The sequence below is a fragment of the Oncorhynchus mykiss genome, chromosome 1 (genome assembly GCF_013265735.2).
Source record: "Oncorhynchus mykiss isolate Arlee chromosome 1, USDA_OmykA_1.1, whole genome shotgun sequence".
Taxonomy (NCBI): Eukaryota; Metazoa; Chordata; class Actinopteri; order Salmoniformes; family Salmonidae; genus Oncorhynchus; species Oncorhynchus mykiss.
This window is the reverse complement of record NC_048565.1, coordinates 34,473,273-34,490,190: the sequence shown is the minus strand read 5'-3', so window position 1 is coordinate 34,490,190 and position 16,918 is coordinate 34,473,273. Positions and strand designations below refer to the sequence as shown.

The window sequence follows — 16,918 nt, the reverse complement described above, 5'->3', positions numbered from 1 at the left end:
TAGCAGAGATGATGAGGACATACATATGTATCTGTATAGCATTATCTCTAGGCTAACAGTTACAGATTTGGATAACGTCTGCTTGTCAATTTTGGAAGTATCCTTCTGACTGTGTGACCCAGTTAACATTTGTACTAATCTCCTATTGCCAATAATCCGTTAGGGCGGGGGCATACATATAGCAGTGCGAAAGCTATGGTTTAATGGTGCCACCCATATTTTGAGGAATTGTAATATTCAGGACAATCTCTACTCTTTACCACAACGATAAACCACAAGTGCCCGTAGCTACCTTTTAATTTTGCGCGTTCTCGTAACAGTGTCCGCCATTTTGATTAAAAAATATGACAGCATCCTTGCCTGTCTTTCTGCAATCTTGAGGGTAAAAGCGACAATTAATTTACTGGCGCTGGGATTGATTGTACTATACACGGGTGGAAGGGTCAGGCAGCCTCTGGTGAGCTGTCAAAGAAACACTCGCCAGATTACTGACAGATTTGGTTGATGGGGCGTGCAGCTCCAGTTGACTGGTTTGGAATATAAACAAACTGCTCAACCAGCTACTTTAGCAGACTGACACTGACGCCCTGGAGCTAAATGACAAGGTAGGTGCTTGTCGTAGTTGTGCCATGGCAAGATTGCAATAATCAGCCTGGCTAGCTATATACGCAGTCTAATTAGCTATCTGGCTAACAACATCCTACTAGCTAATATGGTCAGACATATTTGACAGTCATTGGCAGCTAGCTAGCCACCTTGCTACGCAGCACAGCGTCCTAATCTTGAAGATTAGGAGAGTCAGAGATGTGTGTATGTGCTGGAACCCACTGATTCTTTCTCCATTTCTATCACCTTTTCGGTTTGCATACCGTTTATCAGTGTGTGTGCGCCAATGGTGTGAGTGTGTAATCGTCCATGCAGATGACCATTCCTTCCTGGGTCTATGAGACAAATGACTGAAGAGGTCTGACCAAGGACACACATTAATTAGGTAAACACTCACACACATTCTCACTTAAAGGTGCAATCTAACCTATATCTGTTTCACTATAGGTTTAATGTGCTTCCTCTGTAAACTGGTGGGGGGTGTATCTGGCTGTGTGTAATCGTCCATGCAGATGACCATTCCTTCCTGGGTCTATGAGACAAATGACTGAAGAGGTCTGACCAAGGACACACATTACTTTGGTAACCCCCCCATTCAAGCCCTCTCCTCGCATCCTTCTTGAGTAAGACCGTGGGGATCGAACCTCATCACACTCCAGACCAAGCAGGAAATGTAAAGTTGCAAAACATTTGATACACAGTTGGTGAGGATGACTTTCTATTCACTCTTTCTCCTTGCAGCTGCAGCCATGTTCTGGAAGTTTGACCTGCACATGTCGTCCCAGCTGGAGGCCCTGCTGGAGAAGGATGATGTCACACTCACTGAGCTCATGGAGGAGGAGGACGTACTACAGGAGTGCAAGGCCCAGAACCGCAGGTTATCCTTCAGCATTAACATCTGCCATAGAAAGCACACTGTTTATTAGCATTAGTTTGAGCATTTCAAATAGGAAATGGTGTCATGCTAATGAGTGTCTCTTCATTCCTCTCTGGGCCCAAGGCTGCTTGTCTTCCTGTCCCAGGACACCTGCATGCAAGAGCTGCTGCACCTCATCACCACAGAGCCCCCTGCTGGCCTGGAAGAAACAAGACGTTTTAAGTGAGTGGACTTGGGATCATCAACTAGATTCAGCCGCGGGCCGAATTGTTTCTCGAGCGGGTGGTTGGGGGGCCGGAACATAATTACAAATAATTTATAGATGGCAAATTGACCGCAAGAAGCCCAAACAGAGATAATATTTGACTAAAACATAATCATTTCAAACCTTGCTTACTTTTGTAAATGATCACATCTCTCTATTATGCGTGGGAATACTTGAGAACTGATTTCCAAAATTAAAACACTTGGAGCTGATTTCCTGGTGTTTTTAGTCTTTTATGTCCAACAATTAAAATTCTATTTTTTTTTTTTTACATTTTTGCTCAGAAAACTTTGGAGGCCAAGAGGAGTAGAGAGACACACACACTGTCTATCAGTCAGTCAGTCAGTCAGTGGGATACTTTGCTGAGTGTGTGTGTGTTCCAGGCACCCTAACATAGCGTGTGAGCTGCTGACGAGTGATGTGGGGGTGATAAATGATAAACTGGGTGGAGAGAAGCCCCTGCTGGATACCCTGTACTCTTTCCTGGAGCAGCCCCCTCCCCTCAACCCCCTTCTTGCGTCCTTCTTCAGCAAGACCATCGGAAACCTCATCACACGCAAGACCGAACAGGTACAGTAACACCAACTCTCTCACACAGTTGATCATTTTATTCTGGTTGTGTTGTAGTTTCATTGTGGCGGTGATTCATTTTCTGCAGAAGAAGGAAGGTTTCTTCTCTTTAGTGTAGAGCCCTAAAATCTGTGTTGTGGAAAATGCGCATGGAATCCAGACATTAAAACAGAATTCAACAATATTCAAAATGTATTGATCTAATTAGAAAATGCATCAGTTATTTGTATTTTCCTGCAACTTTCTGAAACGGCGTGTGTGTGTGCACACACCAGGACTTCCGTTAGCCGGCTACTAAAAACGTGTTAAACAAATCAAATTATATTTTATATTTGATATTCTTCAAAGTAGCCACCCTTTGCCTTGATGACAGCTTTGCACACTCTTGGCAAAGTTGTCATCAAAGCAAGGGTGGCTACTTGAAAATATATATTGATTTGTTTAATACTTTTCTGGTTACTACATGATTCCATTTGTGTTATTTCATAGTTTTGATGTCTTCACTATTATTAATGTAAAAATAAAGAAAAACCCTTGAATGAGTAATTGTGTCCAAACTTTTGACTGGTACTGTATATGTAGCCTAGTCCTACAGGTTATATGATTTTGGGAACTATTGTCCGACAATGTGTTTTAAGCATTGTTATGGACTTAGAACATCCAATTTGTTGTTTTTCTATAAAAAGGTTGATTTTGAGAGTGAAAAATGGAAACCTGGGAAAAACTGAATGATTTTTATAGGGGCCTACTTGGGTAGATAATATTGGTTGTAATCATTTTGTTGTATGATGTTGTTGTAGCCTATATTGTTGTATGATAATTTATTTTGGTCTTTAGATGATCTGGTTGACAGGTGGTTGTGTTGTGGTCTCTGTAGGTGATCTCCTTTCTGCGGGGAAAGGAGGGTTTCCTGGGTCTGGTCCTGAATCACATCAACACATCAGCCATGATGGACCTCCTGCTACGCCTCATCAGTTGTGTAGAGCCTGCTCCTCTCAGACATGACACGCTCAATGTACGACACACACACACACACACACATCCACACACCCTCAGTGTGTGGTAAAGTATGTAATAGTGTGCGTTTGTGTTCCCTCTACAGTGGTTAAATGAAGAGCAGCTGGCCCAGAGGCTTATAGAGCTCATCCACCCTGGGAAAGATGAGGAGGTAAGGCCGACACACACACACCCACTCTACTGATGACTAGAGAGTGCTGTCAGAGGGGTAACGACAGCCGTGTGTGTGTGTTTCAGAAACAGTCAAATGCATCCCAGACTGTGTGTGACATCATCCGTCTCAGCAGAGACCAGGCCAATCAGCTCCAAGAGAACTCTGAGGCTGACCCTCTGCTTGCCGTGCTGGAGTCGTAAGTCACACACACACGCGCACACACACACACACACACACACACACACACCTGTAATATCCTATGCCCTGTGTGCTCCTGTGTGCTCCAGGCAGGAGTGTGTGGGTCAGCTGCTGGACAACATGTTTGTGGGAGAGAGGACAGAGAGCTGTATCATCTGTGGAACTCAAATCCTTCTAACCTTACTGGAAATCAGGAGGCCAGGGTGGGTGTTCTATTCTTGCATACTTAAAAAGCCTAGTGCTTGCCAGCTTGCAGTACTAAAAAAGGGAAATGAGTTAGCATCTTCTACCTCTGTTTCTGGTTCATTCCTATGGGGGAAATTAATGGGGTTTTGGGATATATGCAGAAAGTAAGGTCCGAGTTAACCCAGGCTTAGGAAATCTTATACGTTTTGTTCTATGAGATAATATCAGTCAATTAATGAATTATGAAGCCTTTACGTACTTGTTTTGATTACATAAATGCTTCAAAATTCACAAAAAAACAATCATAATTCCGAAGATTTCTGAAGTCATGACGGAAAATGTTTTCTGGGGATGTGATGTATTACACGGAACCCAAATCGGCTGCGCGCGTGCGCCATCGTGCATGAATGTATTTTGTCCCCCCACACCAAACGCGATCACGACACACAGGTTAAAATATCAAAACAAACTGAACCAATTACATTAATTTGGGGACAGGTCGAAAAGCATTAAACATATATGGCAATTTAGCTAGCTAGCTTGCACTTGCTAGCTAATTTCTCCTATTTAGCTAGCTTGCTGTTGCTGCCTTATTTGTCCTGGAATATAAACATTAAGTTGTTATTTTACCTGAAATGCAGAAGGTCCTCTACTTTGACAATTAATCCACACATAAAACGGTCAACCAAATCGTTTCTTGTCATCTCTCCTCCTTCTAGGCTTTTTCTTCTCTTGACATTATATTGCAATTGGCAACTTTCATATATTAGGTGCATTACCGCCACTGACCTCGTTCGTCTTTCAGTCACCCACGTGGGTATAACCAATGAGGAGATGGCACGTGGGTACCTGCTTCTATAAACCAATGGGAGAGGCAGGACTAGCAGTGCAATCTGTGTCACAAATAGAACTGACTTCTATTTTAGCCCTTGGTAAAGCAGACGCTGGTTGGCGAGCGCGAGCAGTGTGGGTGCAGTAATTGAATAATATAGATTTCTAAATGTATTTTTGCACCGCTCGCGCGAGTGGTGTAGTCAGCCTGTTATGGAGGACCCGGCAAGCCAGCCTATTCCCTATAATGTAAACTCCAACAGAAATAACTTCAAATGTATAACTTCAAATTAAACCAAAGAATTTGCACTCATTACTGGATTGAATGTAATTTTCTGCCAATTTACAAGCAAATACTTAAATAATTAATTGTTACCAATCAACTTGCAAGGTTGCTAGCCAACTAGCCTGCTAACTTTAGCCCTACCAGCCTGCTATCGCTACATTAGCACTGCAATAGTCAGCCTGTTGTTATCAATACCTAGCGTACAACTACATTAAAGTAAATTTAAGTTTTGGAAATGCCATCTAACCAGAAAAGCCATCTAACCAGTTTTCAAAGAATGTTAGCTATATGCAGTTATCTTAGCCAGCAAGCTAGCCAGCCAGCTAATGTTAGCTATTTAGCCAACTAGCATAACCAACCACAACTAATACAACTTAAACATAACCGCAGATTAAAAGCAAAAAGAGAGCAGAGACCTACAGATTGAAGTGTTGGGCCCATCCGATGGTAAACCTTTTAAGAGTGCAAGCTGAGTTGGCTACCAAAGCGAGGGGTAGGCGGGCGTTTCGCTGGGCCGAGGGAGAGTCAGGGAAATCCAATAGCTATAAAGTGAGAAAAATATAAAATAGATAGATTCCAGAAGTCAGTCAACTAGCGTGATAGCACGAAGCCAAGGTGGGAAAAGTTACAAAACTCACGAAACCTACTTCACAGAGAACATGCTGAAAAGTTGACAAAACAAACAGGAGAACAGATTAAAGAACGGGTTCTACACAATTAGAGCAAGCAGGTATGATTTTTCTATTTTGTTTTGAGCCTACGGCAAGAAGGCACCAGAGCCTGCCATGCTAATGGGTTCCCACTAGATAAAGGCCACAAAGTTCGTAAAGAGCACGGGGATGCCGCAGGTGCCCCATTTGTACATCACACCTCCTCTTGATCAGTGGATTGTAGCTCACCCCCGCCAACACTTGGTCTGGAATGTAATTACGTGCTAGCATAGCTAGTGGCTAACGTTAGCCAGATTGAGCAAGCTGCCGAGCTAGCATACGAACTAGGCAGCACAGAGAAGATGTTCCATGTGATGTTGAGAAATAGTGCATTGTGGGTTGTTTAGAAGATATCCGGAAATAATGTATTAAATATGTAATGACCCAAAAACAAAACCATGTTTGTACTTATAGGTAACCAGATCGTGACTACAACTAAGTTACTAAGTCTTTGACCACACCGTGTTGTTACATTGGTGAGCAAAAACTCATGCTTCCTACCCTTTTAAGCCTGTGTTTACCACATACCTTATTTTCAGAGTTTATCCAAAAAACCCATTAATTTCCCAATAGGCTTTGGCCAACGAGCCATGGCGGAGTTAGCCTCCGTTATTGCCTTCAAGAATAGTAAATTAATATTGCTCTCTATTAGTTGGGATGTATAGGAATGTGGTCACAGCCTCTTTTTGGTTTCACTGCACGCACACATTTCCTCTTATGACAGGAAGACATTCCTCAGTAGCTACTGCCCATGGCAGTAGGGGGTGTAAATGGAAAAGTTGTGACTGATCTAGATGCTTATCTAAAGATACCTACCATACCTGTGTGTGTGTTCCAGGGTGGAGGGTATGTTGGATGTGTGTGTTCAGGGACATGAGAGGTGTGTCAACAGTAGCATCCTGCAGGCCATCCAACCCCACCTCACACACTACCACCAACTACTGCTGGATCCGCCCAGGGTAAACTTGCACGCGCACGCAAACGCACACCTTCAACAGACACACATCCTGTATTCTCTGACTTAGTCACCCATACAGTCTTGCACTGTTATGCCATGTATAGTTTCAGAGTTGTAATGTCAACTATTCAACACATCATAAAACTCATTGACGTGTGTGTGTGTGTGTTTGTAGGTGACCCCCATGCTTACCAGTCTAGGTGTGTTGGAGGTGCCATTGGGTAACTGTCGTCTCCATGTGGCCAGACTGATGGCCTCTCTGCTACAGACCACTAACACCAGTTATTACATTTGTTGTAACAACACCATTTATAACAACACCGTCACACTGGAGCTCTGCAGACTCAACACCATAAACATTCTACTGGTCAGTACACACACACACACCATGTCCTGGTTTGTATACACCTTTACCTCTTTTATCCGTTAACCTGTTTTTGTGTGTTGCAGGACCTGTTCTTTAAGTACACCTGGAACAACTTCCTGCACTTCCAAGTGGAGCTGTGTGTGGCAGCCATCCTCAGCCACTCTGCCCAGGAGCAGAGACCCCTGGTTACCCAGGAAAATCCCAGGCTTCAGCAGGTGCCCCAGGAGAAGCAGGCCTCGCCTGGCCCCACACTCCCACTGCCCTCTGTTCCTCCCGACATCTTCACACACAACCCACTGGTGACCCATGTACGTGTCTGTCTGTCTGTCTGTGTCTCTCTGTCTCTGCCTGCCTGTGTGTCTCAGTAACATTCTCTCTCTCTCTCTCTCTCTCCTCCCCATCTGCAGTTGTTTCAGGACTGTCGTCTGGTTCCGAGGATATTGGAGGCTTGGGAGGAGAATGATAAGATGCAGTAAGATATTTTAAACTGTTAAACAGATAGCAAATCAGCTGTTTTTGAACCTGTTTTGTCATCTGTGATTGGTGTATCACTAGTATAGTGTGTTAACGTTCATAAATATAATTGTGTGTGTTACATATTGGCACGAATGTGTGTTTTCTCAGGGAGGAGGGGGGCATGAGGAGAGGCTACATGGGTCACCTGACTAGGATCGCCAACACTGTAGTCTGTAGCATGGAGAAAGGACCAGTACACAGCCAGATCAGCAGCCTTATTACAGGTAGGGCTGTGTGGGTTACTTAGGGTTATGGACATAACAAACCTATTGTAGAATAACTGCCTGTGTGTGAAGCTGTCTCTACTGTGACTGTGTGTTGCAGAGCTGCTTGTGGATTGCAAGGGGCGCTGGGAGACCTTTGTAGACCAGGCCCTGACAGAGATCAACAGGAAGAACACTGTAGACCTGGTATTCACACACACACACACACACACACACACACACACACACACACACACATGTAAAACCCCTGGCCTTGTGTGTTCCAGGTGTCTCACAACCTGCGCTCCTCCAGTGAAGATGATGATCGACAGAGTCCCTTCCCCAAAGAGCTGTCACTGCAACAAGTACACACACACACATGCATTTACATGTATTTCCAGATAGTCATCTACTGCTCCTACTCTGTCATGGTAGTTACCATAATACAGTTCTGCTTTCTATGTGTGCTGTCTTTCAGACATTCTCAGACTACCAGATCCAGCAGATCACTGCTAACTTTGTGGATCAGTTTGGCTTCAATGACGACGAGTTCTCAGAACACGGCGACAACATCAAGTAAGACACAGACACACACACAGCGTCAAGTAAGTCCTCTAAGTGGTTCTGACTTGACTGTGATTGTGTGTATGTTGTGTGCGGCAGTGCCACCTTTGACCGGATCGCAGAGATTAACTTCAACGTGGACACAGAGGACACTGTGAGTGACAGAGTCCATAGCCTCTCTCCTAGGAGCTTCCATTTGAAATCCACTGTCTGAGTCATTACGTAGACTGGTCAACAGGTACAGTTATGCAGGGATCTATACGCATACGTTGTGGTGTGTGTGCATGCATGTGCAGGCTAAGACTGCAGCATTTGAGGCCTGCACTAAGGAGAAGATCCAGTCGTTTGATGACAACGAAGAGGAAGATATCTGGGAGGAGAGAGAGATCAACTATACTACACACACTAAGTCTAGGACCAGGTATACAAACACACACACATTCACACACTTAGATTAACAATATGACACACCAGGACCAGAATACAACACACCAGGACCAGAATACGACACACCTGGTCCAGGACCAGAATACGACACACCTGGTCCAGGACCAGAATACGACACACCTGGTCCAGGATACGACACACCTGGTCTTGGACCAGAATACGACTCACCAGGACCAGAATACGACACACCAGGACCAGGTACACATACAACGCTCTCTGTCTTGCTCTCTCAGGTTTGGGGGGTCACGGACGTCTGTTGGAGCGGCTCAGAGTGATGGGGTGAGCGATACTGCTGGTAGCTCAACAGGTTCTGAAACGGAGGAGTGGGAGGTGCCTATTGAGGTCACAGGTCAGACAGAACACAGCAAGAACATCAGCCAGACTGAGAACATCAGCCAGACTGAGACTGCACAGAGTAAGGATGACTATTTGAACACAGGACTGCTTGTGTGTGGGTATATAATGTGTTTTTGTTCATGGGGTGTTTTTGTGGTTGTATGTGTTTATCATTTTCTTTGGTTGTGTGTTGCTGTGGTAGTCGATGCGTATGTTTCTGGTTCTTCTTGTTTTGTTTGTGTGTGTCTGGTCCTCAGCTCTGAGTTGTATTTATTCCTCAGGCCCTGGCTGGGCGGCTAGTTTCGGGGAGGTGAACTCTAAGGCCCCCTCTCCTGGAGTGGGCATGGATCCATGGGCTAACCCCACCCCCAAGTCTGGAGTGGGCGTAGACCTATGGGGTAGCCCTGCCCCCACACCTGGAGTGGGCTTAGACCCGTGGGGTAGCCCCGCCTCTAAATCAGGAGTGGGCCTAGACCCATGGGGTAGCCCCAACCCCAAGTCCGAAGTGGGCGTCGACTCATGGGACAGCCCTGCCCCCAAGTCAGAAGTGGGCGTGGATGCATGGGGCAGCCCCGCCCCCCAACCCATAACTGCAGAGAAGGGCTGGGCCAAGTTCACTGACTTTCAGCCCTTCTGCTGGTGAGTGTAGCCACATTTCAGTCTGTCTTTATGAACATTCTGCTGCTCATGTATAAGTTTATATTTGTGTGTGTGTGTATTCAGTTCAGAGACAGGTCCGAGGTGCACTTCTCCAGTAGACTCCGAGATCTGTGGGTCAGACAAAACAAAACCCAGCCAAGACAAGAACTGTAAGTCTTTGTGTGTTCTCCCTGCATGGCGTGTGTAACCGTGTGTGTTCAATTTGCAAAGTATGTGTGTTTTCTCTGCAGCTTGTGTGTGGAGTGTGTGTGTGGCGAGGAAGGCTCCCCTGGTAGCATCAGACAGCTCTTCATCAGGAGGCTCAGAAAGTGATGAAGAGGACAAGACTGAATCTGTTACTATGGAGAAGGTATCCAAGGAAATGGTCACTACAGAGACCGTTGTCACAACCGCCGGAAGGGAGACCATCAAACTTAGGATGGACGCCAACAACGAGAGAGCTGTCTTCACCAGGTACACACACACACATTCGCTTCTCAGTCGTGCAGTATATTCCTCTCCCTGCCTTACTGTCCAGTGTCCTCACCACACCACTCCTCTCATCTTACCTTCTCTTTTCCTCTCTCCTTCCCTCCCTCTCACTTTCCAAATCAGTCCTTCTTACTCATCTTCTCCTAATTTCTTGTCTTGCCCTCTTCCACTCCTCTTCTCTTCCTTCCATCTTCTCTCCTCCACTTCTGAATTTCCTCTCCTCCTCAGAGTGTTTCATCCTGCAGTCAGAGGGTATGTAGTGTATGAGGTCTCTAGCCATTGAGTGTGTTGCCTGTGGAGTTGTATTGCCATGGGAGTGTTACAGAGTGTACAACACTTTGCAGAGCAAAACCCAATGGAAACATAGCCACAGATGACATCTGCTAACAAACAAATACAGGTTTTTATTGTCTAATATACCAGATAGGTGCAGTGAAATGTATTGTTTTAAAGTGTCAGGCATAGTAGTACCGCACCCCTGGAGCAAATGCCTTGCTTAACCTCTCTGGGATATGTGGGACGCTAGCGTCCAACATCCAGTGAAAATGCTGAGCGACAAATTCAAATAAATTACTATAAAAATTAAACTTTCATGAAATCACACATTCAATACACCAAATTAACGCTACACTTGTTGTGAATCCAGCCAACGTGTCAGATTTCAAAAAGGATTTACGAAAGCACACCAAACGATCATGTTAGGTCAGTACATAGCCACAGAAAAACACCAGCCAAAGAGAGGAGTCACAAAAAGCATAAATAGAGATACAATTAATCACTAACCTTTGATGATCTTCATCAGATGACACTCATAGGACTTCATGTTACACAATACATGTATGTTTTGTTCGATAAAGTTCATATTTGTATCCAAAAATCTCAGTTTACATTGGCGCGTTACGTTCAGTAATGTTTTGCTTCCAAAACATCCGGTGATTTTGCAGAGAGCCACTTCAATTTACAGAAATACTCATTATAAATGTTGATGAAAATACATGTGTAATGCATGGAACTTTAGATAAACTTCTCCTTAATGCAACCGCTGTGTCAGATTTCAAAAAAGCTTTACCGAAAAAGCACACCATACAATAATCTGAGTACAGCGCTCAGAGCCCAATCAACCCAAAGAGATATCCGTCATGTTGTGGAGTCAACAGAAATCAGAAATAGCATTATAAATATTCACTTACCTTTTGATGATCTTCATCAGAATGCACTCCCAGGAATCCCAGTTTCACAATACATTTTTGATTTGTTCCATAAAGTCCATAATTTATGTCCAAACACCTTTGGTTCGCTCGTTTAGTACACAATCCAAACTGACGACGCGCTGGCAGGTCCAGGCGAAAGTTCAGATGAAAAGTCATTTTACAGTCCGTAGAAACATGTCAAACTAAGTATAGAATCAATCTTTAGGATGTTTTTATCATAAATATTCAATAATATTCCAACCGAAGAATTCCTTTGTCTTCAAAAATGCTATGAAATGTAAGCTACCTCCCATGTGAATGTGCGTGACCAGCTCGTGACCTCTGACTCAATCCCCTCTCATTCCCCCCCTCTTTTATCGTAGAAGCATCAAACAAGGTTCTATAGACTGTTAACATCATTGGAAGCCTTAGGAAGTGTAAAATGACCCCATTTCCACTATATCTTGGATAGGCAAAGAGTTGAAACACTACAAACCTCAGATTTCCCACTTCCTGGTTGGATTTTTTCTCAGGTTTTTGCCTGCCATATGAGTTCTGTTATACTCACAGACATCATTCAAATAGTTTTAGAAACCAGAGTGTTTTCCTATCAAAATCTACTAATTATATGCATATTCTAGCTTTTAGGACAGAGTAGCAGGCAGTTTACTCTGGGCACATTTTTATCCAAGCTACTCAATATTGCCCCCCTGTCCCAAAGAAGTTCAGGGAATATTAACAGATTTTCACTTTGTTGGCTCATGTATTCGAGCCTGCGACCTTTCGGTTACTGGCCCAACGCTCAAATCGCTAGGCTACCTGCCACCCTATTAGCAGTGAATGGACTGCAGTTCTGCTGTTGATAACGTCAAACCAAGGCATTGAGCTTTGTGTTCAGCTGCATGAAAACTAACTATGTTTTTACCTCTGACCTTTGGCTGGGCATCCCTACAGTCCTCTTTGATCCTATGACTATGCCTCTCTACTCTAGGTCTATGCTGAGTTCTGATGGGTCTACTAGAGGCAAATCCAAAAGCGCTCGAAAATCCTAAAGAGTGCACTACTTTTGGTCAGAACCACATAGGGCTGCAACATACAGTGCATTCGAAAAGTATTCAGACCCCTTCACTTTCCACATTTTGTTACGTTACAGCCTTATTCTAAAATGGATGAAGAAATTGTTTATTTAATCCATCTACACACAATACCCCGTAATGACAAGGCAAAAACAGGTTTTTAGAAATACCTTATTTACATTAATATTCAGACCCTTTGCTATGAGACTCGAAATTGAGCTCAGGTGCTTCCTGTTTCCTTTGATCATCCTTGATGTTTCTACAACTTGATTGGAGTCCAACTGTGGTAAATTCAATTGATTGGACATGATTTTGGAAAGGCACACATCTGTCTATATAAGGAGCAAAAACCAAGCCATGAAGTCGAAGGAATTGTCCGGAGAGCTCAGATACAGGATTGTGTCGAGGCACAGATCTGGGAAAGTGTACCAAAATATTTCTGCATCATTGAAGGTCCCCAAGTACACAGTGGTCTCCATCATTCTTAAATGGAAGAAGATTGGAACCAACAAGACTCTTCCTAGAGCTGGGTGCCTGTCCAAACTGAGCAAGGGAGAAGGGCCTTGGTCAGGGAGGTGACCAAGAACCCGATAGTCACTCTGACAGAGCTCCGGAGTTCCTCTGTGGAGATGGGAGAACCTTCCAGAAGGACAACCATCTCTGCAGCACTACACCAATCAGTCCTTTAAAGTAGAGTGGCCAGACAGAAGCTACTCCTCAGTAAAAGGCACATGACAACCTGCTTGTGTTTGCTAAAAGGCACCTAAAGACTCTCAGACCATGAGAAACAAGATTATTTTTTCAGCTGCAAAGACTGGGAGACAAAGATGGGAGGCAAAGATGAACGGAGCAAAGTACAGAGAGATCCTTGATGAAAACCTGCTCCAGAGCTTTCAGCAACTCAGACTGGGGCGAAGGTTCACCTTTCAACAGGACAACGACACTAAGCACACAGCCAAGACAATGCAGTAGGGGCTTCGGGACAAGTCTCTGAATGTCCTTGAGTGGCCCAGCCAGAGTCCGGACTTGAACCCGATCGAACATCTCTGGAGAGACCTGAAAATAGCTGTGCAGCGACGCTCCCCTTCCAACCTGACAGAGCTTGAGAGGATCTGCAGAGAATGGGAGAAACTCCCCAAATACAGGTGTGCCAAGCTTGTAGCGTTATACCCAAGATTTTTATAAATTTGCAAAAATGTAAAAAAAAAAAAAAAAAAACGTTTTTCCTCTGTCATTATAGGATATTGTGTGTAGATTGAGGGGATAAAACAATTGAAACAATTTTAGAATAAGGCTGTATCGTAACAAAATGTGGAAAAGTCAAAGGGTCTGAATACTTTCAGAATGCACTGTAGAGTTCTGACCAATAATAGTGCCCTATACAGGGAAGAGGGTGTGATTTGAGACACTGCCAATATGTTCTTACCTATGTCTTTCTACTCTTACAGTGAGGCTGACATGAGAGAGAAAGAGAAGATGAAGGAGAAAGAGAGGGTGATGGGTGGAGGAGACCCTCTCAATGCCACCGCTGCTCCCCTCAAAATTCGGCCTGCCACCATCACAAAGTAAGTGTGTATCTGTGCCTCTGTCTTGTGTACCTGCTTCTTCGCTGACACCACCCCCTCCACTCTCCCCACAGAGACACACCATCCTTGGCAAACGGACCGGCCTAGTACTACGGTACCACGACACACACATACACACCACTTCCCAACAACACTCCATGCCATGCAACGTCTTGTATCGTGAGCAGTGCTGCCCTGTCATAGGTCTGTGTCTAGGACATCTACGGGGGCTGAGAGAGTCAAAAAGCAGAAGAGAAAAGCCATTCCGGAAGCCAATCAACAGCTCCTAAACACAGCAGTTTATGAACAGATTCATGTGATGTTTGTCCCTGCCCTACTGCTGTAGTCTCTCCTAGACACCTATCACCACACTGCGACGTGTGTGTGTGTGTGTGTGTGAGATCCAGCTTTATGTAGTCTTGTTAGTTCTTGGCTCAGACCGCTTTTTTTTTTACACTTTAAGTAGAGAAGATGCTCCATTCCCGCTGTAGTCACATCATCAGCGCAGAGTAGTCTGAGGAGGGGAATGAGTAGTCAGTACTGACTGTAAGATCTTCAAGGACAAAATGTGTTCCTAGTTTTTTTTTTTTTTTTGACTCAATCATTTCAGCATAGAAAATCCAGCCTGATTATGAAAATTCTCCACTATCTCTCTCTGTGTGGACTATTCCGTCTGTTCTCCCTCTCTGTGTGGACTATTCCGTCTGTTCTCCCTCTCTGTGTGGACTATTCCGTCTGTTCTCCCTCTCTGTGTGGACTATTACAGGTAGTGAAATATTGATTCTGTCTGTTCTTTCTCTTTGTGTGGGAGATTTGGAATATATATTCTCAGGTTAAAAGAGCAGTTCTGTGGATGTGATGAAAGCACACATGTGTGACGTCACACACAGCATGAGTACACACACATACAGTGTGATTATTCACACACACACACAAAGCTTGAGGCATACACACTCCACTGTATGAGTGTATACACACAAACACAGAGTTTGCGCAGACAAGCACTCACACCCTTCCATATCACCCCTCCACAGAGCTGTGTAAATGTAATATTGTGACCTTTGAACCTTTTATTAGGTTGTGGTATAATGTAAACGTATTATAATGTAAACAGTATATATATATAAACACGTATCTATTTTTGGTATCAATTCAGATGTATCGGAAAGCGGATGTTTAGCAGGTTGCTGTGTGTGTGTGTGTGTGCGTGTGCGTGTATGTGTGTTTATAGTGGTGAAATGAGGCAATAATGACATCTGTGTTGTTATGGTTTTTACCCCAGCATCAGACCCTGATACCCTGCTACATGCTTCCTCCTGGGTGTGTGTGTGGGTACATGTATGTATATGTTTAATGTATTGGAAATGTCTTCCATATCCAATTCCTCATGCTATATCATCTTATCAGTATCTAAAGCGGTCTCTCTCCCTTCTCTCATTTAGAGCATGTCATTCAGGTATGACTTCGTGAAGTTAGTTTCTGTTGTTGTGTGGTTTTATGTTTATGCACTTTGTGATGGTGGTCAGAACCATCAAGGTATTTTACTCACAGCTGAGGAAGAGGTTTGACTTAAAGGAATCAGTGAGTTATTACAAAATCTTAATAATATTTGTATGTGATATGACGATTTGATCCACCTATTGTGATGCCAAAGTGGGCTAGTGACTAATGAAATTGGCTAGATTTGGGACAGGGAGAGGGATCCACCCTGATAAAGCTAACCAGAGTTGTGTACAGAGTTACGTCATACCTTCACCCCAACACCACACACTGCATCTGACCCATACAAAACCACACACTGCATCTGACCCATACAAAACCACACACTGCATCTGACCCATACAAAACCACACACTGCATCTGACCCATATAACACCACACACTGCATCTGACTCATACCACACCACACACTGCATCTGACTCATACCACACACGGCATCTGACCCATACAACACCACACACGGCATCTGACCCATACAAAACCACACACTGCATCTGACCCATACAACACCACACACTGCATCTGACCCATACAAAACCACACACGGCATCTGACCCATATAACACCACACACTGCATCTGACCCATACAACACCACACACTGCACCTGACCCATACCACACACTGCATCTGACCCACACTGCACCTGACCCATACAACACCACACACTGCACCTGACCCATACCACACACTGCATCTGACCCACACTGCACCTGACCCACACTGCACCTGACCCACACCACACACTGCACCTGACCCATACAACACCACACACTGCATCTGACCCATACAACACCACACACTGCATCTGACCCATCCAAAACCACACACTGCATCTGACCCATATAACACCACACACTGCATCTGACTCATACAAAACCACACACTGCATCTGACTCATACAAAACCACACACTGCATCTGACCCATATAACACCACACACTGCATCTGACTCATACCACACCACACACTGCATCTGACTCATACCACACCACACACTGCACCTGACCCATACCACACCACACACTGCACCTGACCCATACAACACCACACACTGCATCTGACCCATACAACACCACACACTGCATCTGACCCATCCAAAACCACACACTGCATCTGACTCATACCACACCACACACTGCATCTGACTCATACCACACCACACACTGCATCTGACTCATACCACATCACACACTGCATCTGACCCATACAACACCACACACGGCATCTGACCCATACAAAACCACACACTGCATCTGACCCATACAAAACCACACACGGCATCTGACCCATACAAAACCACACACGGCATCTGACCCATACAAAACCACACACTGCATCTGACCCATACAAAACCACACACTG

The 16,918-nt window shown here is 44.5% G+C and overlaps 1 protein-coding gene across 18 annotated transcripts; it reads left to right on the top strand.

Annotated features, from left to right (window-relative positions):
- Positions 1–11: 11 nt before the first annotated feature.
- Positions 12–16,223, top strand: LOC110521764 (serine/threonine-protein phosphatase 6 regulatory subunit 2). Of its 18 annotated transcripts, none has more exons than XM_021599718.2 (26): positions 12–605; positions 880–991; positions 1,119–1,188; positions 1,354–1,483; positions 1,607–1,705; positions 2,132–2,318; positions 3,196–3,333; positions 3,421–3,486; positions 3,573–3,685; positions 3,777–3,890; positions 6,539–6,659; positions 6,834–7,025; positions 7,109–7,333; positions 7,433–7,497; positions 7,650–7,765; positions 7,866–7,951; positions 8,032–8,109; positions 8,223–8,320; positions 8,408–8,462; positions 8,605–8,729; positions 8,989–9,170; positions 9,373–9,730; positions 9,815–9,900; positions 9,982–10,204; positions 13,937–14,053; positions 14,128–16,223. In XM_021599718.2, the coding sequence occupies exons 4-26, from the start codon at positions 1,356–1,358 to the stop codon at positions 14,159–14,161; spliced, it is 3,006 nt and encodes a 1,001-aa protein (XP_021455393.2). In that variant the 5' UTR covers positions 12–605; positions 880–991; positions 1,119–1,188; positions 1,354–1,355; the 3' UTR covers positions 14,162–16,223. The 18 variants fall into 18 exon arrangements, with proteins under 18 accessions (XP_021455393.2, XP_021455368.2, XP_036832406.1 ...); XM_021599693.2 differs by having other exon boundaries at positions 1,348–1,483; XM_036976511.1 differs by having other exon boundaries at positions 1,119–1,229.
- Positions 16,224–16,918: the final 695 nt, after the last annotated feature.